Source organism: Pelodiscus sinensis, chromosome 21 (assembly GCF_049634645.1).
Source record: "Pelodiscus sinensis isolate JC-2024 chromosome 21, ASM4963464v1, whole genome shotgun sequence".
Taxonomy (NCBI): Eukaryota; Metazoa; Chordata; order Testudines; family Trionychidae; genus Pelodiscus; species Pelodiscus sinensis.
This window is the reverse complement of record NC_134731.1, coordinates 24,071,164-24,098,008: the sequence shown is the minus strand read 5'-3', so window position 1 is coordinate 24,098,008 and position 26,845 is coordinate 24,071,164. Positions and strand designations below refer to the sequence as shown.

Sequence of the window (26,845 nt, the reverse complement as noted above, 5' to 3'; positions counted from 1 at the left end):
TGGTACTGTTCATAAGTTGAAAGCATATAATACCACCAGCTCCTTAAAAAAGACCCTGGTACCCACACTCCCCACAGATACAGACTCAGGTTCAGGAAAGGATCTAAAATGACAGCTGAAACAAAAACCAGGACTATCTAGCACTTTAAAGACTAACAAGATGGTTTATTAGATGTTGAGCTTTCGTGGGCGGGTACAGAGTGATGGGTGGTATCTAAGTAGCATCAGAGGGTGGCAACCTGACACATGAGGAGTGATGTGTAACTTGTTTGTACCAGTATATAAAGTTGTGTCTTGGGGGCGGGGGGGATAGTTTTCCAATGACCTAGGGGTCCGTGGGACGTCCCACTGATTGAGTCACTCCATTGTTAGGGGTGCATGTGTGTAGTGGTTCAGTATAGCCGGACAACTCTTACTGTATTTAGCTTAACAATAAACCTGGCCAGGCATCTTCGATCCTTATCTGATTTGTTGTCTTTGGGGGGCTCTTGAAGTCTGCTATGTTGATTAATGTGTAAATCAACACAGCACACATTATCGAGCACACATGCAAGCAGCCTTGTGGTTATCATCCACGGAGCCAGAAACCTGTCAGGAACTCATCTGGGGCACTCTGCCTATCTGACAACAGTGAAAATTTGAATTTTCGAAGATCTATTGCTACTGTACATTATGATGAGTAAAACCAACTTTAGCATTTCCCCCCTTCAAATACGTGCACATATATGTAGATTGTTTCCTTTCAGACATTAGGAAGTCCAAAGTTACTTTTTTGCAGAAGGATCTCAGTAAATCTTTGGTGATGAATGATGTCATTAGAACACAAAGCTGCAATCTGAAATGCAGCTCTCTCCTATCCATCATATATGGTTGAGGAAGTTGACATCCATCATTCATGTGGGTGGGTGGTGGGTTGTTTTGTTTTGTTTTGCTCAGAGAATGGGAAAAAGAAAAGTTTAGAGCTGATTATTTTCAGTTCCATGCATTGACAACTTGACAGTATTTACCCCCATTCAACAATAGTAGACACATACTTAAATTGAATTTTTTGAAAAGATTAAAGAGCTGCATTGCATACAAGCAGTTGCACTGAGAGATCATATGCCTTCCTTCAGAAATAATCAGTTAAGCATTATACAACAAACAGAACAAGGAATAATGTTACTACCTTGTAAAGTGCCAGAAGTAAAACTAGAGGGGTGATAGGCTCCTCAGATACAGACATATTAACTTCCCTCATGACTACTCCAGTCTTTTTTTTATTTGAAACGTCAGTGCCCTTCTCTTAAACTATTCCTCAGTACCTACCTCTTTACCCAAAATTAACCAGCTTAGATGTTTGTCTTAGTTCATGATCATCGTTGCGTTTAATGATATTTATTACCTTCATGAATACAGTATAATACTGGCATGAACATAGGTTTGCCAATAGCCCATCTGTTTGTTGACAGGAAGAGACTTGATTTTAAGGGATATGAACTGTTCTTGTTCTGTGTAATTTTAACAGCTAACTTCCAGAAGGGCAATTAGATGAGTTTTAAGGAATTAGGATTTGTGTTCTGATTGTTATAAAATAATTTGCAGGTGTTAATGAAGAGGAAAAGGCTGCTGAACTGCAGAAAACAAAGTCTACATCACTCGTAAACAGGCTGACAGTAGATATTGTAGAAATGGAAGCTCTCCGAAAGTCTGTAGAGGATTTTTTCTGTTTTTGTTATGGTAAGCATTTAAACTAATTATTTAAAATGTGAAATAACACCCTTCTCTCGTCAATGATGATTTAGCAATCCAAGGAAGTAGGATGTTGAGTGGCTTATAGTTTCTGTTCTCAGTCTAGAGTACTGCTGAGATAATGAGCTTAATTTTTCAGTAGTGCTATTGTGTATTTAAACTAGGGATGTTAGTTATCGTATAATTGAATAGTCGTGTAACTGCACAAAATACTGTCAGTTATATGACTATTCGATAGTCCCTGAGGGCGGGACTGGCAGTCAGTGTGCTCCTGGCCCCACTCCTGGGGAGCCCTCTGTCACCTCATGCTGCTGCTTCTGTATCAGAGGCAGCAGTGAGGGATAGCTGGGGAAGCCAGTATGCGAGGGGAGCCAGTTTAAAAACCAGCTCCCCTCACAAACCAGCTGTCTGGTGCCCTGCGCTGGTGCCTCTGATAGAGCCAGCATTGGGTGGTGCCAGGTGGCACTGTGGAGTCAATGCTGGGGAGGGGGCAACCAGCTTTTAAGCCAGCTCCCCATAGCACCACCTTCTGCTATCCGCCCTTGCTGCCTTTGATATAAGAGGCAGCAAGAGGGGGGAATGCAAGTAGCCAACAGGATTAACCGATACATTTAGGCTTATCTTTTAATCATCTAGTCGATCCCTAATCATCATTATCATCCCTAATTTAAACTCCCAAAGAGGTTGCGGTCTTACATATTTTTCACAGCACAAACATTCAGAATGTTCAATGGAGCAGCTTTCTTTTAAGCAAAAACGAAATACATAACCTAATGGTAATTCTCTGCACCATTAACAAAGCAACATGTGCTTAATTCCTGAGTTTTTGATCCATCTCTGTCCTGCCTTATTCTCCCTCCAAAGCAATTAATGGCTTGAGTCTTGTAGGGAAAGCATGTTCTTCTCCAGAGAAAGGAAGTATTGTGGTTTCTGTCTTTCTAGTTAAGGAAACATTCCATCATGTTACTCAATGGAGATCTTCGGCCCATTAGAAAGTGGCTTTGAAGGAAGTTAGATGCTGCCATCCCCCTCGAGAAGGATGGTAACAGTAATGGCAGACCATGGAGTGGGAGTGTGTACCAGAGAATAACATGATTCAGGGGAAGGAAAGGAGGATTTAAGATTTGGAAGTGAGAAGGAAAAAACACAAAAGCTTTGCTGCTTGTTGTATTTAATCATACATACTTTTTCCCCAACAATTTATTTTATTGTACAGGTAAAGCTTTAGGGAAGTCAACAGTAGTCCCTGTGCCGTATGACAAGATTCAAAGGGACCAGTCTGCAGTGGCAGTGCAAGGTCTCCCGGAAGGACTTGCATTTAAACATCCAGCAAATTATGATGTGACAACATTGAAATGGATTTTGGAAAACAAATCGGGGATCTCATTCGTGATCAAAAGGTTACATTCTTTCCCTTTTATTGGTTTGTCCATTAAAAACTAAATAATATTTTTCTGTGGATACCTTAATTCTACATTCTTTTAAATTTTGTACATATGCAGTTTGGTACATGAAGATAACAGTGTTTGTGCTTAAATGTTATGCTACCAAATGCATAGTGCTATTTACTTTTTAGGTAATAGAATTTTCTTTTTGTGTTAACGCAGGCCTTTCCTAGAGCCAAAGAAACACCTAGGTAAGTGTTTGCAGTAAACAAAATATTAAAATGGTATTTAGAATGTATATTTTTATCTTCAGGTCTTTGTGGATTTGCAATGTTTTACAGTAGATGTGTTTATAGATGTCCTGTTTGGCAGAAATGCCTACATTCCAGTTAAACTTACTCCGTTCTGGAACTATTCAAGGCCAAGTGACTTTTACTAAAACTCCAGAGTGTCACTGTCAGACTAGGGATTAAGACACACAAGGTGCTCCTAGGAATGTTAGTGTATAGTCATTTAAATGGTTAACCGATAAGCCTAGCCTTACTGATTAATCCAAATAACTACATGCACACACACCCCCTCTCCCCCCCCCCCCCCCGCCCTTGCTGCCTCAGATCCGGCTTTCAAGATGGCTCCCCATGAGCACCAGATCCCACAGAGCTGCCTTGTGTCCAGGGGTAGGGGGACAGGTGGGAGCAGATACATGCAGGGAGCTGACTGTCCATGTGCCGGCTCCATGGAGCCGCCTCCCCCACCCTTCACAGAGGCAGTGAGGGGCAGGGACAGGCAGGAGTCAGTGTTCCGGGGAGTCAGCTTAAAAGCCAGATCCCCATAAGTACTGGTTTCACATGCTGCCTTCTCCCCTCTTCCTCCACCCCTGCGCTGCTGCCTCTGTATCAGAGGCAGCATTCAGCAGAGGGGAGCAGGCGGGATGCTGGTGCAGTCTCTGTTGTAGTGCTTGGGCTCTCCATGGACAGAGGTGGCTCTGTGAGGAGCTCATGCCCCCTGTGGGCAGGAGCGTGGAGTGGCGGGCGCTCCCCAGGAGTGATCTGGAGTGCACTGCACTGACTGTCAGTCCCTCCCCCCAGGGATCATCGAATAATTGTGTGACCGATAAGATTTGATGCGGTTACAGGACTATTAAACGACCTCTAACATCCTTAGTTGCTCCCTCCCAGTGCTTTGGTTAGACCACAACTATCTGCTTATTGGAGGTCATTGATCATCTGTAGAAGTGTATTTTATGACAGAGTGGACTATGCTAGTTCCAAGGAATCAATGCAAGTGGGTGTGCATGTGTGTTGGGGAACGGACTTCTTTAAGCAACAGCTGACTTGTCAGGAACCAGGATTTCATGCTAGCTTATTTAAAGGCAATATAGAGCCCAGTGTTTGTTGCTACCCATTTTGAAGGGCTACTACTGGGCTTGCATCTTGCAGCGCTCATTGCTTAGGTTCTCCATTTTGAAAACAATGTCTCCCTGCCCCCCCCCCCCCCAAATTAAGTCTGACTTGCAGTGCAGTGAGGAGGCACCTTTAGGCATATGGGCTGTGTCTAGACTGGCCAGTTTTTCTGGAAAATCAGACGCTTTTCCGGAAGAACTTGCCAGCTGTCTACATTGGCTGCTTGAATTTCCACAGAAGCACTGACTTCCGCAAGAAGCACTGATTTCTTTGGGACTCCCGTTCAGGCAAAAGTCCCTTTTGAGCAAAGCTTTTGCGCAAAAGGGCCAGTGTAGACAGCTCAGATTTGTTTTCCGCAAAAAAGCCCCAATCGCGAAAATGACAATTGGGGCTTTTTTGCGGAAAAGCGCGTCTAGATTGGCACGGACGCTTTTCCGCAAAAATTGCTTTTGCAGAAAAGCGTCCGTGCCAATCTAGACGCTCTGTTCTGAAAAAGCTTTTAACAGAAAACTTTTCTGTTAAAAGCATTTCCGGAAAATCATGCCAATCTAGACACAGCCATAGGGTCTTGATGTAATAGAAATGGCAAATATTCCATTAATGTACAAAATTATGCTAGGGCAAAAAGTAGCTTTCAGTAAGATAAATAACTCCACAGAAATATCCATAATTTGTATTCTAATAATATTTATGTATCTAAATGCAATATAGAAACAGGGTAGCAAGATTGCCAAAACACTGCATAGTTTAATAACATAGATACATAGAATCAATTTAGTTTATGACTTCCAGTTACAATGATGAAGGGGATAGATGAAATGCTCATATTAAATAAAAAAAAATTCCAAAGTTAGAATCATAGAGCTGGAAGAGACCTCAGGAAGTCATCAAGTCCAGCCCTCTGCCCAAGGCAGGACCAGTCCCAACTAAAGTTATATTGTACTTGTTTAAATTAATGGGGATTGCCTACCTCCTAGAACTGGAAGGGACCTGGAAAGGTCATCAAGTCCAGTCCCCTGCCTTCACAGCAGGACCAAGTACCATCCCTGACAAATTTTTGCCCCAAATCCCTAAATGGCCGTCTCAAGGATTGAATTCACAACCCTGGGTTTCTTTTTAGCTATAAACAGGAAGTAAGACTCTTTTTTATAAATGTGCAAGCTCTTTAATATTGTTTACCAAAACAATATGAATTTATCTTTGTGGCATTTTAAATGTGCAATTAATGTAAATGGTGCATTAAAAAAACTAGAGTTTAATATCATTTTCAGGAGCACACGTGACTGTTACAGATTCTGCGTGCACAATTACACCACCCAGTGGAAGGTGAAATATGTTTTTTTCTTACTGGAAATATAGATATAGACATGTAACTGTTATCTCCTTTTTTCTGTCTCTGATAAATATGGCACCTTTTTTTTAAAGAGAGAAAATTAGAACTCTTTATAAACTTTTACAGTTTGCAGTGTTTTGTATGTGTTTTGTATGTAATAATCTTTGGATGAAATGTTGGATCAAAAATGGCACACAGTCAAGCTTCCTCTTGTTCTTGGCCATGTGGATATGTACAAATTCTTCAGAGCTCAGGGGATATCTGCTTCACTTCTGCCTACATGAATCATACAACAATAACATAATTAATATGTTATCATTCACAAATGAGCTTGTCTCATGCTGCAGTACCTCACAAGTCTGGGCACCAAGCTTATTCCTTCTCACTATCTACTATTAAATTTTATACAATTTTACCACATTCCAATGTCCGGAACAAGTTGGAACTGTGTGGATCTCTTGCCTTTTACTAGGGATTTCCATGGAGAGGGAAATTAATGAATGTAAACGTATGTTGCAAAATGCAAATTTTTGTAGAATTATGTGCTTCTGACTACACATTTTACTAAAAATAATGCAGTTCTATTGAATGTGGCTTAAGTCAAGGAATACAGGCAGTCCCCGGGTTATGTACAAGATAGGGACTGTAGGTTTGTTAAATTGAATTTGTATGTAAGTCGGAACTGGCGTCCTGGAATCAGCCGCTGATCAGTTTCAGCAGCGGCTGAATCAGGACGCCTGGGACAGAGCAGCTGGGGCGCTGCTGGGTAGGTCCCCGCAGCGCCGCACCTCAGCGCTGCGGGGAACCAACCCGGCAGCACCCCAGCTGCTCTACCCCAGGTGTCCCCAAGTCAGCCACTGCTGAAACTGACCAGCGGCTGATTCCAGGAGGCCCGGGGCAGAGCAACTCTGCCTTGGGCTTCCTGTAGTCAGCCGCTGGTCAGTTTCATCAGCGGCTGACTTGGGGACGCCTGGGGTAGAGCAGCTGGGCTGCTGCCGCGTTGGTCCCGCAGCGCCGCTCCTCGGCGCTACTGGACCAACCCGGCAGCGCCCCAGCTGCTCTACCCCAGGCATCGCGAGAAAAGCCTGGTCTGCTGGGTGAGGGGAGGGGGGTGGGGCGCATTAGCTGCGCTCCCCCCCCCCCCCAGCAGACCAGGGAGACGCAGGCGGCGGGACCGTGGCGCGTCTGGGCAGTCCCACTGCCCGTGTCCTCCGCGGCTTTACTCCGCGTCTCCCTGGTCTGCTGGGGGGGGGGCCCCCCAGCAGACTAGGGAGACGCGGAGCAGCTTTTCTCGCCCTGGAGGTCGCGGGTGGTGGGACCGCGGCGCGTCTGGGCAGTCCCGCCGCCCGCATCCTCCGGGGCGAGAAAAGCCCCGTTCGTAACTGTGGATCCGACATAAGTCGGATCCGCGTAAATCGGGGACTGCCTGTACATGATATTGAAAGCCACATAATATACTTGACAATAGCTACAGCATAGTACTGTAAATTTTTTCTCTCTAGCTTTGAAGTGATATTAAGCAGTTATTGTTAGATAATGCAAGCACTTCAGAGAGTTCTATAAGCATGTTATTGATTCTTTTAAAATTTTTGTCATTTTCCCCACCTTTAGTTGTCCTCCTGTCCAAGTAAAAACAGAACCAAATGAGGATTCTGGTATGTAGCTTTGTTTTGTACTATTTTGTAAAACATTCTGAGTAAGCACCCTTAATTTCAAGTGTTTAAATTTTAGATTGTGGTAGACAGTGCCATCAGAAAAGCATTAATAGCATCATGCAATAAATAAATAAACCCCTACCTCTATTTAACCAAATTATAGCCTCTTAATGGCTAAATATTAAATAATTTAATTTAAAAAAATTATCCATTTTGATTACTGAAAAATAACATTTTTATTAATATTATACACGATCTTAGATATAATTTTATAGGCCTTGTGAGCTATGATATTCAGTCTTAAAGTATAGCTTAATATCCCTTTCTGTTTATAGTAGATGGTATAAACACGCAGATGCTATGTAGATAAATGCGTTTTAGTTCATTTAACACATATAAAGAGTCAATGGGCACTCTTGTTTTTGTAAAGTGACAAGTCATGAAGAGCCTGAAATGAAGAAAAGTCAAATCTTTGCTGCATATTGTGCAAGAACATTTGCAGCATTATTAATACTGTTCTGTAGATGCTGGGGGTACGTCTAGACTACATGGCTCCGTCGACGGAGCCATGTAGATTTGTTTGTCCAGCAAAGGAAAATGAAGCCGCGATTTAAATAATCGCGGCTTCATTTAAATTTGAATGGCTGCTGCGCTGAGCCGACAAACAGCTGATCAGCTGTTTGTCGGCTCTGTGCACTAGTCTGGACGCTCCCTTGTCGACATGAAAGCCCTTTATCATCGACCTCCCCAGTAAACCTCATCCTACGAGGCAAAACTGGGAGGTTGATAAAGGGCTTTCAGGTCGGCACGAGAGCGTCCAGACTACCGCGCTGAGCCAACAAACAGTTGATCAGCTGTTTGTCGGCTCAGCGCAGCAGCCATTTAAATTTAAATGAAGCCGGGATTATTTAAATCGCGGCTTCATTTCCCTCTGTCGATCAGCCTAATCAACATGGCTCCATCGATGGAGCCATGTAGTTTAGACACACACTTAGGTTGGTAATCTTCTGCTAGTCAAAATGTTTTGAAAACCAATTTGCTGAAATGCTGAACGCATTGTTTAGTGGACCGTAGACCAGTTCAAGGTCTTAGAGTGCTGCTGTCCACAGCAAAATGACTCAGTTCCAGGAATCCCTAGATTTCAACTGAATTCGAGTGTGTTCGGGGTGGGGACAGGGAGGTTCAAAACTTTGATTGCTGGTTGTGTGCAAGAAGGGATGAGCCCATCTTGACTTTTTGGAGACAAGGTTGAGTTTGCAAGACTAAAAAGTTTGAAAAAACAAATGGGTAAACTGAGCTTATTTGATAGGAAGTTTGAGCTAAAATAAACCTCGAACCCCATTATGCCATTTAAAAAGAAAAGTATCTTACCACAATACTTCAAACTGGTTGCTTCTCTTTATGAAAAGAAGACAAGTCTGAATTTTGTTTTAGAATTCTTTATTATGAATCTGCATATGTGATTGGCGACTTTTTGGTTGCTTCTGCAGGAATTTCACTTGAGATGGTAACCGTAAAGGAGGAATCGGAAGATCCTGACTACTATCAGTATAATATTCCAGGTAATATTAGTTTACATATATTTTGTCACATAAGATGTTCTGAGTGTGATAACGGCTGTTTTTTTCCTGTTTTTAGATACATTGCAATTGTTTAAACTAGATTTACTTTTTCTGATACAAAGCCTTCATGCTGGCAACTATTTAATTAATTCTCAATGAAGCAATTAGGCATACAGCTACCACAGGAGATTTGGGGAGAGCGGAGGGATGGGTTGAGGATAAATGACATAGATCACCATAAGTAAGCTAGTAATAAGTAACTACATTGAACTGTTAGACTTGTGAAAGAACCCTTCAAAATGTATTTTGCTTTGGTGATGTGCTAGCAAAATGTATCCCCAGCGACAATTTATCGTCTTTTGACTGGCAGTATGCTAAAGGCTGTTTGGCTCAAAGCTGCTTCTTATCCTAACAAATAAATTGTATAAAATGGGTTTCATTTTTAAATTGCAAAAATATGAGTAAATTGACATTTTCATTGATTGGTATTTGTAATGGTCCAATTTTTATTTTGTTTTCTGAATTTTCAGTTTGTATATGTATAATTTACACTTTTTGATGGGGTGGGGAAATTCACCATGAGACGCAGAATTAAATTTGTTTTTTGTAAAACTTTAGATCCATAATATTGATGTATAAAGTAGTGTTATAGATATTGGCAAGATATTAGCGACAAAGGCAGATGCGGTAATATTTTCTATTTCACCAATTCCTGGTAAAAGTTATCTTGAAAGATTTAAATTTGCAGCTGAGAGAAATTCGGGGGGGGGGGGGGGGAGATCAGATAGTCATTTCAGCCAATCCACTCACCCTTTAGTCCCAGCGCTGGACAGCAGGTGGGGAAGAGAGCCCAGGCAGGCAGTGCGGACTCTGCTGGCCCCCCAAGGAGCAGCTGCTGACTGACCAGCGTGGCCCCCGCCACCAGAGGCAGCCCCAGAGAGCCACTAGTGGCAGAGCAGCACAGCTGGCACTGTGCAGGCACACAGCCCCATGCTCCCAGGGAGCAACCTCCTGCAGAGCAGCGCTGCCCTGGGGAGCTGCTGCCACTCGGGGAGCTGCTGCCACTCGGGGAGCTGCTGCCACTCAGGCAGCGTCACCCTCACTACCACATGCAGCCCTGGCTACCTGTCCGCTGTCTGGAAAGTACTTCCCTCATGTGTGGCCCCGGTGAAGCACCCCACCTCTCTGCCCTGAACCTTCCACCTCTTTCCCTGACTCTTGCACCCTTTTCTCCCTGCCTGGAACCCCATTGTGTAAATAAAACATGTACATTTTCCTTTTAATTAAAAATAAACAAAAATAATTACTACTGTTAAGGACCAGAGCAATGCCAGATACATCTGCTAGTCTGACTATATTTTAAGAATCAGTATTGAAACAGACTTCCTAACTACCCTAATCATAGAATCATAGAATACTAGGACTGGAAGGGACCTCAAGAGGTCATCGAGTCCAGTCCCCTGCCCTCATGGTAGGTCCAAAACTGTCTAGACCATCCTTGATAGACATTTATCTAACCTACTCTTAAATATCTCCAGAGATGGAGATTCCACAACCTCCTTGAGCAATTTATTCCAGTGTTTGATCACCCTGACAGTTAGCAACTTTTTCCTAATGTCCAACCTAAACCTCCCTTGCTGCAGTTTTAAGCCCATTGCTTCTTGTTCTATCCTCAGAGGCCAAGATGAACAAGTTTTCTCCTTCCTCCTTATGACACCCTTTTAGCTATCTGAAAACTGCTATCATGTCCCCCCTCAATCTTCTCTCTTCTAAACTAAACAAACCCAATTCTTTCAGCCTTCCTTCATAGGTCATGTTTTCTAGACCTTTAATCATTCTTGTTGCTCTTCTCTGGACCCTCTCCAATTTCTCCACATCCTTCTTGAAATGCGGTGCCCAGAACTGGACACAATACTCCAACTGAGGCCTAACTAGCGCAGAGTAGAGTGGAAGAATGACTTCTCATGTCTTGTTCACAACACACCTGTTAATGCATCCCAGAATCATGTTTGCTTTTTTTGCAACAACATTACACTGCTGACTCATATTCAGCTTGTCCACCATAACCCCTAGATCCCTTTCTGCCATGCTCCTTCCTAGACAGTCGCTTCCCTTTCTGTATGTATGAAACCGATTGTTCCTTCCTAAGTGGAGCGCTTTGCATTTTTCTTTATTAAACTTCATCCTGTTTAATCACTGTGTCACCTTAGATATATAGCAACATAGTGGTGCATTGTGTATGCATGAGTTAGGGAAATACCATATATTCAGTAACTCCGCCAAGGACTGAGTAAAAGAACTAGGGCAAATTCCCTTCTCCTTGCAAAAAAAAGCAAAACAAATAAAAATGTTAACACTCTAAAATAGTATATCTTCAGCAGTATTGTTTGGTGAAAAGGAAATGATGGTAACATTTGTCTTTACATAAAAATAACAAAACATAAAATTAGTGCTTATTGTATTAGTCTTATGGAAGCTAATAACTAAATTGGTTGTTATGCTGTTCTTCCTTAATTTTTTGAATGAATTTTTGAGCACTAATGAAAATATGGAATTAACCACACTATCTGAAGTCTGGCTAAGAACACACCTGTTACTGAAGTCAGAAAATATTTCTCAACAAAGGTGGTCCCCATGCATTTAATGGTGTTTGTTTTAATGCATTTCTTTTTAAACTTCTGGTTTTTATTTAGATTTGAACCTATCTCTGATTCAAGCACTAATTTATTATTTGTTTCACTACACTGACTTGCCTTCTCAGTTTTTCTGGTGCCAACACTTGGCTTATAGAACTGGAAGGAACGTCGAAACGTCAAGTCCAGTCCCCTGCTCTCAAGGCAGGATTAAGCACCATCTAGATCATCCCTAACAGATGTTTGTCTAAACTGCTCTTAAAAATCTCCAATAATGGAGATTCCACAACTGACCTAGGCAATTTACTCGAGTGTTTAACCACCCTGACAGGAAACTTTTCCTAATGTCCAACCTAAACCTTCCATGCTGCAATTTAAGCCCATTGCTGCTTGTTCTATCATCAGAGGTTGAGGAGAATAATTTTTCTTCCTCCACCTTTTGGTAATTGAAAGCTGTTATCTCCTTGGTCATCTCTTTTCCAAACAAAACAAACCCAATTCTTTCAATCTTCTTTTATAAGTGATGTTTTCTAGACCTTTAATCGTATTTGTTGCTCTTCTCTGGACTTTTTCCAATTTCTCCACATCTTTCCTGAAATATGGTGCCTAGAACTGGATGTAATACTCCAGTTGAGGCTTAATCAGCACAGAGTGGAATGGAAGAATTACTTCTTGTTTCTTTCTTACAGCACTCCTGTTGATACAGTCTAGTATGGTGGCTTGGTTTTGTTTTGCAACTGTGTCACACTATTGATTTGTGGTCCATTATGACCCCTAGATCCCTTTCTGCAATACTCCTTCCTTAACAGTCATTTCCCATTTTATATGTGTGCAACTGTGGTTGTTCCTTTTAAGTAGAATCATTTTCATTTGTCCTCGAATTTCGTCTTATTTACTTCAAACCCTTTCTCCAGTTGGCGTAGGTAATGTTGAATTATAATCCTGTCCTCAACAACACATGCACCCCATCCCAATTTATTAGAATCCACACCTTTATAAGTTTACTCGCCTGTGTGATTACCACTCATCTGTGTGATTCAAAGTGGCGGCTGCGGGGAGCCCAGGGTCAGCTGGGGAGTCCCCCACTGATCCCAGGCTCCATGGCTTTGAAATACACAAGAACCCCTGCTGGGGACTCTTGTGCATTTCAAAGAAGGCACCTGCATGCATCCCAGAATCAGTGGGACTTCCCGCTGGCCCCGGGCTGTACGCAGAGTTCTGCATTTCTCCTTTGAAATGTACAGGAGCCCCAGCGGAGGCTCTAGTATGTTTCAAAGGAAGAATGTGGAAGTGCCTATTGACTAGTCACTGGAAATTCCATTGACTAGTCAACCACATTTTAACATCCTTATTCAGGACCCATGACAAGAAAGGATTTGGAGAAAAGAATCCTAGAAGGAGGATTCAGTTTCAGTTCATATAATTATTTTGAAATTATTATTTTGGTAATAAACCAGATTCCAGGAGGGGAGTGACTTTTGCTGTACAATGGGTATGTAGCTCTTATGTGGGGTAGGGTTTGGACCTCACCTGTTTACAGGTCATATCATCTACATGTTTTGTTAGTTTTTAAAGTGCTTACAGACTGTTGTTGTGGTTTTTTAAAGTTTATTCAGAATAGTAATGGTTCACAACTGAGTTATGGATAGCTGTTATGTCACACGGATTTAAGAAACCTGGGACTAGACAAGGCCTTTTTTCTAATGAATTCTTATTGATGCTTGAATAGTTTCACCGCCAGTAGTCAAATCTGTTATAACCAGTGATTGTTACTCATGTGAAGAGGTTGCAGAATTGTCTTAGATATCCCCATGTAAATTGGTGGAAGTCCTTGGCTAGTTCCAGGAAAGGGCTACCTCCTCAACTGTATAATTAGAAAATGTTTTGATGCTGACATATAATATAGAATATAAAAATCATGCACCCATCAGTCTCTTGCTTCATGTTATAGTAATTTTCAAACACTTTTGAGAATAGACCCTTTGGAATTGTCTAATCATGTTAAATGGAACTATCCCAAACCACTAAAAGATACAAATGAGTAATCATAATTGTGTTAAAGTAATTCCAGTAGACTTGCTCTTCTGAGTATGCCTTTTCCTGTGCATATTTTTAGTTAACTAAAACATTGAAGAGATCTGTTATCAGTAAAACAGTATTGAATTTGATCATTTTCTTAATATGTATATAAAAAGCTATCCTAAAATGTTTCTACTGCTTGACAAACTGCTACATTTTTTCAACTGTAATACTATTAATGTTAAAAGTATAGTGCAGTGTTTCTCAACCAGTGGTACAAGTACTTGAGAGAAATCTGGGGGGTACATCAACACAACTAAAATTTGAAGAAAATGGAGTTTTTGTTTTAAGTTTTACAGCATTTTATTATTTTTGTGCTTTTTACACCCAAAAATTTCATTACCCACCCTGCTACGATTAAGTTGTTTAAACAAATGTGTTGCAATGGTAGAAAAAAAAGTTGTGTGTCTGAAAACTGTAGGTACTGGGGATATTTATATATATTTTTTTTTGTAAATTGGGTACTTTATTAAAAAAAAGGTTGAGAAACACTGGTATACTGTACTTTGAAACCTGCCTCTAAACAGCTACAGTTTCTAAGAGTGGATTTGACATCTTGTGAATTGTATTAGCAAATGAGTTTAGGAATGAAGTGAGACACTAAACAAATACTCAGTCTCTAAATCTAGATAGCCTAAGAATATTACTGTGTGCAACACTTGTATTCATTTTGTGTGTTCATATGAGAGCTAGTAACCTTTTATTTATTCAATGTGAAGCCATTTGTGCTATAAGTAAAACTGTCCTATGTTAAAACAAAACATGCATTTTATCTTTTCAGTTGAACTGAAGGAGTTTGCTGTTCAGTTTAAGTGTCATTTGAATGGTTGCATATTGATTATTATGAAAACTTTTCTCAAGGAGGCAGCACTAATGTTGTTTTCAAAAAGGCTATTTAAAAGCCGGTAAATTTTAGTGTCATGTTGGCAGCCTCATTGTATGTAGAAGTCACATAATCATAGGAACTCACCAGGAATGGCATAATTTAACAGCTCAAAGAGTATATTTAAAGAATAAACACTATGAAAGTTGGCATTCACTTATTAAAAATAGTTCAGGAAATGCATATGTTTTTCTTTTCATAGCCATTTTAAATTTCTCTGCTGAATTTAGTCTTAAGTCTCAATTTTTGCCATGGAATCCAGGTGTAGATGCCAGTAATGAGCTGCATGGAGCCAATTGCTGTACAATACTCTTACATTCAGTTCACTAATTGTGGGCTAACATCTTCATACACTTATTGAATCGACTGTACCGCAATCATAATTTTATTGTGATACAGGTCAAACCTCTCTAATTATACACCCTCGGGATCCGACTGGTACCGAACCAGAGAATTTGCCATGGGAGATCAATATTGTGTAACAGCATTACCAACACTTCCACTGCTTCCTGGGCTCCTAGAAGACATTTGGGGTAAATTTGTGCTGAATAACAACACAGAACACAGAGAGCCAGGACTGGTGGCTGTAAACGAACTTTACAGGACCATGGGGAACTTGGCTACACCCATGAGAAGTGGACATCTACTAACTAAAATCATGTCAGGCCACAGATAGTGCCAAACTATGGAATCCATTGGTATGCTTAATAAAAGGAGATGGGTTAACACACATTTAGTGGCTGAAAAAGTAAATTTGACTGTGAAATACATTTTTAAACACTTATTTTTGTGTCCCCAAAGCAGGCCCTTCAGAAACTTCAGAAATTGATGAAAAAATTGCTCTTGCGAAGTCTTATACAGGTATGTTTTCAATTCTGTTTCTCTTAGCAATATTTTCTTACAGCACAGTTGGTATGTAAGTGCATGAGTTCTGATTCTCAAGACTCTACAGTTCCGACCTTGGTATGAGACACGAGTGAGATCAGTGATCTAAATTTTCAAAAGGGACAAGAAGTGTTATGTGCCTACATTTTTGGGTGCTCAATTTAAAATACAATAAAAGGGGACCCTGACTTTTTCAGAAGTGCTCTGTCATCTAAATCTACTCTCTTAACATCAGGTCCTTTCAAGTCAAATTCTGAAGCATCAAAAGTTACTAGCCATTCTTGAAAATTTAGGTCTTATTTCCATTGCCATTTGGTTTGTAAAATTATGCTTTTAATAACCCTCTTTGCATGCCACATTTCAAATTGTATTCTTCACAAAAGTGTTGTATGTTAGAGTTGGGAGGAAGAAAGCAGGGGGAAGGAACAGTTTTTAACAAGAATCATGTTTGGGTGTGGTATGGTGAAGGAAGATAGTTCTTTGCAGAATTTGAAAATCTGGTGATATGTTGCGGCCTAAACTCGACTTGCCCCTCCCCAGCAGCGTGTGTGACGCCCATTTACAAATATTTTTTTAAAAAAACCACCTAATTTGCATCTCCAGCCCAGACACTTCTGTATAAAGGTCAGAATGCTCTGTTTGTGAATTTTTGAGATTCAGAAATTGAGGTGCATCTTTTCAGTTCATGTGGATTTCAGATATTTATAGTTTTGAACTTGTCTTATTAAAATACTTGTTTTGACTAATGTTAACACAAGTTACTCTGTATTTTTATTATGGTATATTTTACTTTATATTTATCTAAGGAAGCCACCAGGGTTCCGATTGCAGTGAAGGAACAGATGTGGAAATACCGGTAGAAGGTTAGAGATATGAAACTTTTTTCATGAAAATGAGTTAACGGCATTGAAAAGAAATTTATTTTTTAAATAAACATTTGAAAACTTTGAAACTTCAGTACATTGAAACTGTACATTATCTCCTCAACTAGTCTTGCACATGGATGGCTGATTATTTTTTCGTTCCTAATCATGACCCTGAATGACATTTTGTGATGGAAGTGATTATTCTTTTAAATCATGAATTGCATTTGTCAGGTGCTCATCACCATGATGTGTAAGCGCTATTACATGAATCCAGAAATATGATCTTCCAACCAGTTTTGTTTCACCTCAAATCATAAACTCATGGGTTTAGTGCGCAAGTTATGGTGGCAACAATACTCATTGTTACAGTCTTCATTATTTGAATTTCAAAGGTGCCTATCACATAGCGTGTAGATAGCATTGCATAAATTTAGAAGTGCATTAGGTCCCTCAAAAAGAATAAATTTTCTGCTCTTTTGATGTGCATTAATAAAACTAATTGCATGGGAGGAAATAATCAGGGAGTATTGCTTCCCCAAGGAAATATCATGACCACTTTGACACTTAATTGTTGAGAGTCAGAAGAAAGAAATAAGAGTTACAGGGCAACTAGAAAGGTATAAGACCAAGTTTCAGCCTTATCTTTGACAGTACTGAATTCCATAACTATAGACCAGCCACTAAGAATGCCTGATCTAGGCCTCTGCTTGTTTAAGTCTGAGCTCTATTTTCCATGTTGTTCTTGAATTTTTTTCTTTTATAAAATGAGAACTAATTAATTGAAAGTTGCACCCTTTTTGGCTGATAACCAAAAACCTATCCATGCTTCAAGCTAAGTTAGTGTGTTTAAAAAATATGGGGCAGCCCAGAAAATTACAAGCAATTCAGCTTTACTTCAGTACTAGGATAACTGATACGTCATTTGAAAAGAGTAAAAAAAAAAAATGGCTAGATTGACATATGATATGGATGAGCTAAGATGGTTTATATAAAGGAAAATCATGCATTTGTAATCTACCAAAACTCTAAATGCCCACAAATTACTGCCTGAGGGAAAAGAATAAGTTGATGTTCAGATTTTTGAAAAGCCTTTGATAAAGTTGCTCCTGAAAAGCTATTAGTGAAACTAAGGACGTACAAGGTTTAGTTTATGGGCAGCGCGCTAGCAAATGCACATCAGAAGGAATACATTTTAATTATTTATTACCGAGTTCTTAATTAATTGAAACCACTCACTGAGAAACCTGCTGCATAGTTATCCTGCTTCAAATGTGCAGCATTGGTAAAAACAAACATGCTAGGACACATATTACAATATTGTTCACTGCTATTTTGTCTGTTATATGACAACAGATAGTATGTCTTCATCCAGAATATTGGGTTGTCATACTGTCTTTACTGCCACAAATATTGAAGACATCCAGAAGGGTGGCAAAAATCTTTCAAGAGCAAGAGCAGTGATGGGCAACGTAGGCTAGTGAGTGGGCTGTAGAAGTGGCCATCCTTCATCTCAAGATTGTTGTAACCAAGACAGCCTCCATGGATCGGATAGTTTAGTAACTGTACTTTCAAATCCAGAATTTGCAGGGTGTGCTGATTTGAACTGTAGCAGCGCTTGGGATGCAGAAGGAGCTCATGGCTCTCAAAGTCAATGTTGTGTGCAATCAGCACGCATCTCACTTCAGGTGTCCTTGCTTTACATGCGTGTCACTTTAATAATACCGGTAGGGGGAAGAAAATTGTGGACTTGAAACCCGCAGAATCTGGCAACCCTAAATAAAATGTCTTGCAGGCCACACATGGAACTGTGGCCTCAGGTTGCTCACCACTGAGCTAGAGACATTTTTATGAGGAGTGATTGAGAAGATTGGGACTAATTGGTATAGTGATTAATTATATATTAAAAATACTTGGTACATGAGAGAGAAATTTATACTTTAAAACAAGTAGAAGGAAGTAGTCAGTGAAACTGAATGATGATGATTAAAATAGAAAAGATGATTTCTATTGACGCCAAGAGGTGCTAAGAAGTCAAAAAGGGGTTATCTGTTTTATATATTGATAATATTTACAAATTGCATTAGATATAAGACTTGCTTCAGGGTATAAACTAGCCACTTATTGACTAGGTTTAAGAAGAAACTACTCTTCTGGGCATAGTATTTCGTAACTACCCATGATGTGACTTCTTGCATTGTTCCTCTGAAGTATGTCAGTGACCACTGTCAAGACACTGGATACTGCACTTAGATGGACTGCTTCTGGCTAAGGGACCAGGACATCATAATCCTTTTTGTGCTTTTAAGTTTACAAGTTATCTCAGTCGCTCCTGAATGAAATTGAACAATTATAGGATTTTTTTTTATTCTCTACCAAGAGAATAGATTTGATATAGGTGAATTGTGCTCTAATATTATAGTAGCTGTTGCTGATGACTATGTGAAATAACGTGAAAAACAGTGATGAAGGGAGATTGTACACCTGGATGAACACTGGCTTTGAGAGAACACACACAGTGCTTTCTAACTAGAGAATTTGTAGAAATCTTAACCATTTCAAAAAAGAATTGGCTTCCTTTTTCTGAAATTTATCCAGTATATGTTTTCCCCATTCTGTACTGTTAAGCCAAATCCTGCTGACTCTACTGGTGCATGTTGCCCTACTGAGGTCAGTTTGACCCCCATCTACATCATTTTTCACTGTTAGTATTATAATCTGTGAGGAAAATTAGTTTAGCACAACCGGAACATGTCTGCTAGTATCTTATGAATGGTGGCAGAGAATATATAATCTGAGGGTACAAAGTCTTTGTGTACAATAAGTAATCCTTGATGATAATGAGAAGTTATGTATGATTATATGAATCCTATTAAGTCAGGAATAAGAAATTTCCTATGTAATTAATGTCTGCTCTCTGCACTGCTGCACATGCAATGTAGTATGTATAATCATATAATCCGCACCTCATTGTGTTTGTCTAAAAATGCTCAAAGGCTTGTGGTAAAGTGTCTTTGTTCTTAGAGAGGGAGGTATTTACTTCACACTGTGCAATAAACATATTAATGTGCCACTAGGCTTCTGTGACTAGTGGCAATGTGAACTCTAAATTATGAAAACTTGGGTAAATGTACTCTGTAGTGCATATGCCATTCTGAAGATCTTTTGTGATTTATTTTTGTTCTTAGATTCTTCTCAGCATGCCGCTTCGGAAACCAGTGAGGACCCTGAAGTTGAAGTCACCATTGAAGGTTAGTTTTTCTAACTCCTATATTCTAACCTTTTCAGGTCTCTTAGTAACAAAAGCCTTTCACAATTGTCTGGCAGAGTATGCATGATGCTTTCATTCACCCACTACGTAGAGTACATTTGATTACCAGATAGCATTGACCAGAGTCTGAATTGAGAACTACCACATGAACATACTGGCTGTGTCTAGACTGGCCAGTTTTTCTGGAAAATCAGCCACTTTTCCAGAAAAACTTACCAGCTGTCTACACTGGCTGCTTGAATTTCCGCAAAAGCACTGGCGATCTCATGCAAGATTGTCAGTGTTCTTGCAGAAATACTATGCTGCTCCCATTTGGGCAAAAGTCCTTTTGTGCAAAAGGGCCAGTGTAGACAGCTCAGATTTCTTTTCCGCAAAAAAGCCCTGATCGCGAAAATGGTGATCAGGGCTTTTTTGCGGAAAAGCGCATCTAGATTGGCGCGGACGCTTTTCCACAAAAAGTGCTTTTGCGGAAAAGCATCCGTGCCAATCTAGACGCTCTGTTCTGAAAATGCTTTTAACGGAAAACTTTTCCGTTAAAAGCATTTCCGGAAAATCATGCCAGTCTAGACATAGCCACTGAGTCTAAGAAATTCAGTAAAAACTCAACATACCAAAAACATGTTAGAGCTATTAAAATGGTTTTGAATGTTTTTTTCTAGCATTAATAATACAAAATAGTCCTTATTTCAAAACTGTAAGTTGAAATGTAACACTCTGAAGAACATGCTTGTTCTGAAAACATTTTATTAACACATTTTAGACACTTATAAATTCCTAGTTTAGACAAGTTTGTTCAAAGGACTCATGAGTTGCATGTACAAGTGCTGGAACTGAAGCTTTAAACTAATTGTTTGAGACTGATTAAAAATCTATTGATAAGGTAACAGTTGTTTTTGCTTCTGATGTGTAATTAGTATGTTCAGTGGCATAGCTGCAAAGAAAGTTGTTCAAGCAATTACATGTTGCTGTTGTACTAGAAGACTGGTGGGAAGTCCTCTGCCTTACAAGTAAAAATATATTGAAAAGTTGGCATCTCTTCCAAAGCCAGAGAGAGAAAACAAATGGCTATGAATTAAAACCTACATTCTGCTTTCCAAATGGAATACACTGAAGATAGCCTGGGAAAAATGCTATTTCAGGCAAGAGACTGGCTTCAGTTTCTTTTTTCTAATTATCAAACTCTGAGGCTATGTCCAGATTCCGCCGCATTCAGGGAACATGTCTGCTCTTCCAACATTTTTGCGGAAGAGCAGAGATGCTCTTTTGGAAGCCCTGTCTTCTTCGTTCCATGAGGAGGTTTTCCTGAAATTTGGCCCAATGTAGATGGGCCAAATTTCAGAAAAGCCTCTTCCAACAAAACAACCGGAAAAAGGTACGCCAATTGCAGAACGCAATTAGCGTCCCTTTTGCTGGGGGGGGGGGGGGAAGCGGCAGTCTAGCCATAGCCTTATGGTAGGATTGTAAATATTGCAAAAGTGAAAGCATTTTATGTTCTGCCATAGTTTTGGATTTATTTGTTGGTTTGCTAAAACTCTTTTACCAGAGCAAAAGAACCTGAGGCCTTCATCAACTGTTAGGTGAATTTGGCCTCAGGAGCAAAGAGCTTTATAGCACAGAAATGGAAACAAATCAAAGGGTCTTAATTGGTGTTTGTTGCAGTTACACCCATGATTTTACTGGAATTTTAAAGGCTTCAGAACAACCACTGATTTCTGAGCTCTTGTTAAATGAAACTCATTCATGTCTCTCAGGGTACATCTAAACTACATCCCTTTTTCGATAAAGGGGTGTAAATTAGATGTATCGAAATTGTAAATGAAGCCAGGATTTGAATTTCCCGCGCTTCATTTACATAATGGTGGCCGCGGCTTTTTTTCCAAAAGCCGCTTTTTGAAAAAAACACGCGGTCAAAATGGGGATCTTTTGACAGGCCCCGTTTCGAAAGATCCTGTAATCTTCATTTTACAGGGTTACAGGATCTTTCAAAATGGGGCATTTCTGTCAAAGGATCCCCATCTTGACAGCTGGTTTTTTCCGAAAAGCAGCTTTTGGGAGGAAAAAGCCATGGCTGCAGTTATGAAAATGAAGCACGGGAATTTCAAATCCCGGCTTCATTTACAATTTTGTTATATCTAATTTACATCCCTTTATTGAAAAAGGGATGTAGTTTAGATGTACCCACAGGGTTGTACTGCTTTGAAACTCGGTGGAGCTCTTGAGCTCTATAGGGGGCAAATGTACCATAAGATCCGACAAAGTTTACTTTTCCTGTGTAAGCCCTAAATTCAAGTAGTGCATTTCAAGACTCAGGCCTGATCTACACTGAAAAGTTATATTGGCATAGCTACGTTAGTCACAGTGTGAGAAAACACATCCCTGACCAACAAAATGATCCTGACAAACTGTCAGTGTAGATGATGCAGCTATGTTGACAGAAGAGTCCTTCCATCAACATAGCTAATGTGATTTGGAGAGATGATTTTCCCACACTGACAGAAAAAACTTCTTTGGGCAATGTAAGCTGCATCTACATTAGGAGTCTGTGTAGTGTAGGTTATACCGTCAGTGGATAGATTTTTCTAGTTAATTAGGTAAATGTTTATTTACATTTGCTATCGCATGACTTTATGACCAAACTTCAGAACATCTTGATATGTTTAACATCTTCTTCAGGAAAATGTGAAATAAATGTTGCTTATACTTACTTTTGCTACATTCTGACACCCTTACTCTCCTAAATAGATTTGACACAGGCAGACACCCCCATTAAATCTAGGATTACTCACATGAGTGAGTTTGCAGATTTGGGCCCTTAATAAGGCACTGATTGATACTTCCATTAGAATTCTGAGACTCCAAATCAGTGCCAACCCTGATGTGTCTCGCGCTTATTTTAAGATGATGAGGACTACTTACCACCTAACAAGAGACCGAAGAACACAGAGTCTACAAATGAGGCTGCCAATGCTGGGAGAAGAAAAGTGAGAGAATTCAATTTTGGTAAGATTCAAATTCAAGTTTATCCTAGTCGCTTGCTTCCAGAAAAACTTTCCTTCTTGATGACCATAGATTAACATCAGGGCATGGGATTTTTGAAAAGATAAGTAGAGGCATTCCCTCAACAGCCTATATTTCTTTGTAGATATATTGCAGTGCAAGCAAGTGTATATCACATGCATTTGTTCCTCTGTAAAGTGATCCTCTAATAAAGAAAATATAGACTAACCAATGTTGTAGCTTTTATAAACTGTCTGGAAGCCATTGTGTTGGAAACCTGAACGGTATAAACATTAGAAATAAGATAACACAAAGTAGAAGTCAGTTTAGCCATTTTCTCATCTGACCTCCTGAAAGGAAATCTGAGAATACTGAGGACAGTCGCTTTCACTTCCAATTAATGGCTAATTGAAGGTCTTAGGCCAGGAGCCAGTCCTAGTCAGTTTCTTTCACACTTCACAAGGTACAACAAAGGTGTACCAAGGGGAGCCATGCTTTGGGAAACAAGGGGGACTCCTTCATGGTGAGTAGCCTGGCTTAGGTCGTGTTTCTACCGGAAAATGATTTTTTTTTACATTGTTTTTTCTGTTATAACACAGAGCTACTGTAGTGAACGATTTTTCGTTCTTGGATTGTTGTGTCTTCAGTGCAGTGCACGGCAATTTATGTACTATTTATTTATTTAGCCGCACAGCATTTGAGGCAGATAGCACATAATCCAGCGTAGGGATGTGGGCGGTTAACCAGGTAAGCTTAATGAGTGAGGCTAACTGTTCTGGTTAATCAATGGGGGCTGGAGCAGCTCCCCACCTGCCACAGGCAGGGAGCTCTTCTAGCTCTGTGAGGCCCTCTGCAAGTGGAGTATGCTCCAGCCCAGCCAAGACAGACCCTGTGCACAGTGGGCCTGGCCTGGGCACGCTGCAGGCTGGGGGGCTGCAGCCTGCTCGGAGCAGCCCTGCACTGCAGCATGTCTCACCTGCCTGCTCCCGCCTTAATCAGTTAACTGGCTAAACATTACGTTTAATTGGCTAACCGATTTAACATGATTTTAAATCCATAGTCCAGGATTCTGCCATTAGGCTATATGCACTCTGGGATTTTTCTCATAGTGCATTGCTGGTATGTCTCCCAGAATGTACTAGGATTTGGGTTCAAACTAAACTCCCATGGCATCTGTGGTGTGTTGTGAGGTTAGTACCATTTTCAAACTGTTAGAGACAGTGTGGAGAAAATGTGTTGAGTACCATGGTCCTGAATGCCGTTATTATGAAGGAGCTGCTGCACCTCTGATGGTGTTCCTAACTTTGGGTGGATTGTGAAAGAGCCACAGCTGCATGGGTAGAGGAGGAGTTTGAAAAAGAGCCATTACCTGGAGCAGCTCCACTCAATGGGGCACTGCTTTTGCACTCTGCAAACTAGCAGTTATGAGCAGGACATGATAATGATGCAGAACTGGAATGACCAGCAGTGGCAGCAGAACTTCGTAATGACAAAAGCTTATTTTCTAGAAATCTATGCAAAGCTTTCTCCTGGAGTTGCAGTGGCGGTACCCCAATAGGGAGTTCCCTTTTGCATTGAGAAGCATACAGCCAACACTCTCTGGAAGGTCTTGATGTTGGCAGATCAGCTGTGTGGACTCTTCTTATGGAAGTGTGCACTGCTGTTGACAAGGTGCTGATGGGCTGTGTCTTAAAGCTTGGCAGTGCAGCACAGGAGGCTATTGATTTGCACAAACGATATTTCACATTGTATTGGGACTATTATTGATGAGACCCATGTATGAATTCTTTATGCTCAGGCTTCGTTATCTGAAAAGGGTATTTGTCCGTGGTGTGCTGCAAGGCCTGGCTGATCATTTTGGAAGGTTCACAGTACTAATATATGGTAGTCTGGCAGGGTCCAAATTAGTGATGTTAAATTTAGATTAATTGGCTAATCGAATAGTCAATGCGATTTTCATCGGCTATGCAATTAGTCGATAAGGGCACCTCTGCCTTTGAAGTGTATCAACACTGATGCTACACTTCATAAGTGAAAGTGCTGCTGAGAGCTCGGGGCCAGCGGGGGACTCAAGCAGTCCCTCGCTGGCCCCGTGCTCCCCGCAGCGTTTCAAAGTGGCAGCACTGCGTAGAGCCCAAGGTCTGGCCCTAGGCTCCATGTGGTGCTGCTACTTTGAAACACCCCCTCCGATCCCCTCCCCCCACTTCTTCCTCTATCTGATAGAGGCAGCAAGGGGCCGGAAGTGACTAGACTACTAATGTGTCGATTATCCAATAAGCATTTGCTTATCGGATAGTGGACTAGTTGTTCACATCCTAATCCAAATTATCAGGAGCTATGATAAATACCAATGAAAAAAGGAACATTTCTTCCCAGAACAAGTATGAGCATTAATGGTGTGCAATTCCTCCTGCCATTCTGGGAAACCCAGCTTATCCTCTGCTTTTGGGGCTTTCTGAAGTCTTTTACTGGCCACATGGACAGGAGAAGGATGCTGTTTAACTATACTTTGAGTAGTTACTGTATGACAGTGGAGTATACTTTTGAAAGCTTAAAGAGAAAGTAGAAATGTCTTACCTAACAAGACCATATGCTTGTGAGAAATATTTGCCCCATGCTATGGATGCTTGCTGTATTTTGCCCAGCATCAGAGAGCAAAGGAGAAATCCACATTGGTTGCTGGGTGTAGAGGTGGAGAGAGATTTCTGGATGTTATGAATAGCCTCTAAGGTTCCACAGCTATTGGGGAAACAGTGTCAGGGGAAACACTATGCTTGTATTTTGAAATCAGAGTGCAGTGGGTAGAAAATGAATATATTGTAACCAAATGAATAGCATGAGAGAGAATAGTTTATTAGGAATTGATGTTTTTATGGGGAAGGAAGGAAGAATTCTCATCTGTGCTGCTTAGCAGAAATGTATTGACAAGGTCAGAGAACATATTTTTCCACATCTTTTGCTTCATGCAGAGACTTTTCAGGTTCTCAGCTGATTAAAGCCCCATATCTGTGAGGGCGGCAGCATTTCATGTGCTAGAGAGGACAGAGTAAAAGCACAAGTAAATAGTGTTCACTATGACAACAGTAAGTTGGTATTTTCTCTCTTTTTTTTTTTTTTTTTTTTTTGTATGCCATCGCCATCTGCTCTTCCAAATTTGGGATATGCTTCGACATTTTCCACTTTACATCCCCTTCCTATAGACCTTCTGTATCGGTGCTTGTTGGGAGATTGGTGGATAATGGAGGATGGGAGTAGGCACTTTTGCTAACTGTATGTGGGTCTCTCTGCAGGCATCCCTTATACTGGAGCATGTTACCCTTAATTGTGTTCTCTGTAGTCAGGGGATGGCTTTGTTCAAAGTCAGCTGGAAAACCAGGGAGCTATGCAGCAAGCACTATTACTGATGAGTCTAGTCCAGGAGAGGAAAGGAAATGCCCTCTATTTTATAACTTCTGTAGATCAGGAGTACTACAAAATAGGTAGACTGTTGCAGTAATTAGTTTGAAGCCAAGGTTTGATTAATGCTGAAGGTCTATTTAAAATTAGCCATGAATATTTTATAATCCCTATGCATTTTGAAATGTCTGCAACTTATATGATAAAATGTAAAGGTAGCTACAAACTTGGGGCACTGATTGAACTCTGAGCAACATACTTTCTCTGGCTTTTCTTCCTATTATATTACAATAAACATGCATTGCAATGTGTTTGGTTTTTCTTTTAACCCCTGCAATATCACTGTCTTGAACGGTGGTAGGCAACAAAGGGAAAATCACATAGGAAGGTGGATGAGGTGATGAGTGGCATGTTTGTCCAGTGATTGTGAAATTTGATATTTCAGGGAAATGTTTAAAGGGCAGGTGCCATTTTGAGTGCACTGATGGAAGGTTGGGGAAGCTGATTAAGCAGGGACTCCAGAATGGATGTTGCCATTTTGGGTGGAGTACAATTGTTTAAGAACTTCTGTTATATACAGCCGCTCCCCCAGTTACGACCACCTCCACTTACGACCATCCGCACTTACGACCAAAGTAGTCGTAAACGCAGATCCGAGTTACGAATGGCGATCCGCACTTACGAATAGCATGGTCGCCATGTAACTCTATGGGGTCTGAGTTACAAACACTTCGAGTTACGGACCAAGTGTTGGTCCGTAACTTGTTCG

At 40.6% G+C, this 26,845-nt stretch overlaps 1 protein-coding gene across 3 annotated transcripts in view; it reads left to right on the top strand.

The window, feature by feature from the left end:
* GTF2I (general transcription factor IIi) overlaps positions 1–26,845 on the top strand; it is a 106,915-nt gene that overhangs the window by 32,543 nt on the left and 47,527 nt on the right. For 2 of the 3 annotated variants that reach the window (XM_075904292.1, XM_075904294.1), the window contains exons 4-13: positions 1,585–1,719; positions 2,948–3,131; positions 3,339–3,367; positions 5,791–5,845; positions 7,464–7,507; positions 8,998–9,069; positions 15,466–15,525; positions 16,356–16,412; positions 19,601–19,663; positions 22,582–22,683. In XM_075904292.1, the coding sequence (XP_075760407.1) occupies positions 1,585–1,719; positions 2,948–3,131; positions 3,339–3,367; positions 5,791–5,845; positions 7,464–7,507; positions 8,998–9,069; positions 15,466–15,525; positions 16,356–16,412; positions 19,601–19,663; positions 22,582–22,683 (801 nt within the window). The remainder of the gene's footprint in view (positions 1–1,584; positions 1,720–2,947; positions 3,132–3,338; positions 3,368–5,790; positions 5,846–7,463; positions 7,508–8,997; positions 9,070–15,465; positions 15,526–16,355; positions 16,413–19,600; positions 19,664–22,581; positions 22,684–26,845) is intronic. The other variant, XM_075904293.1, reaches the window with a different exon arrangement.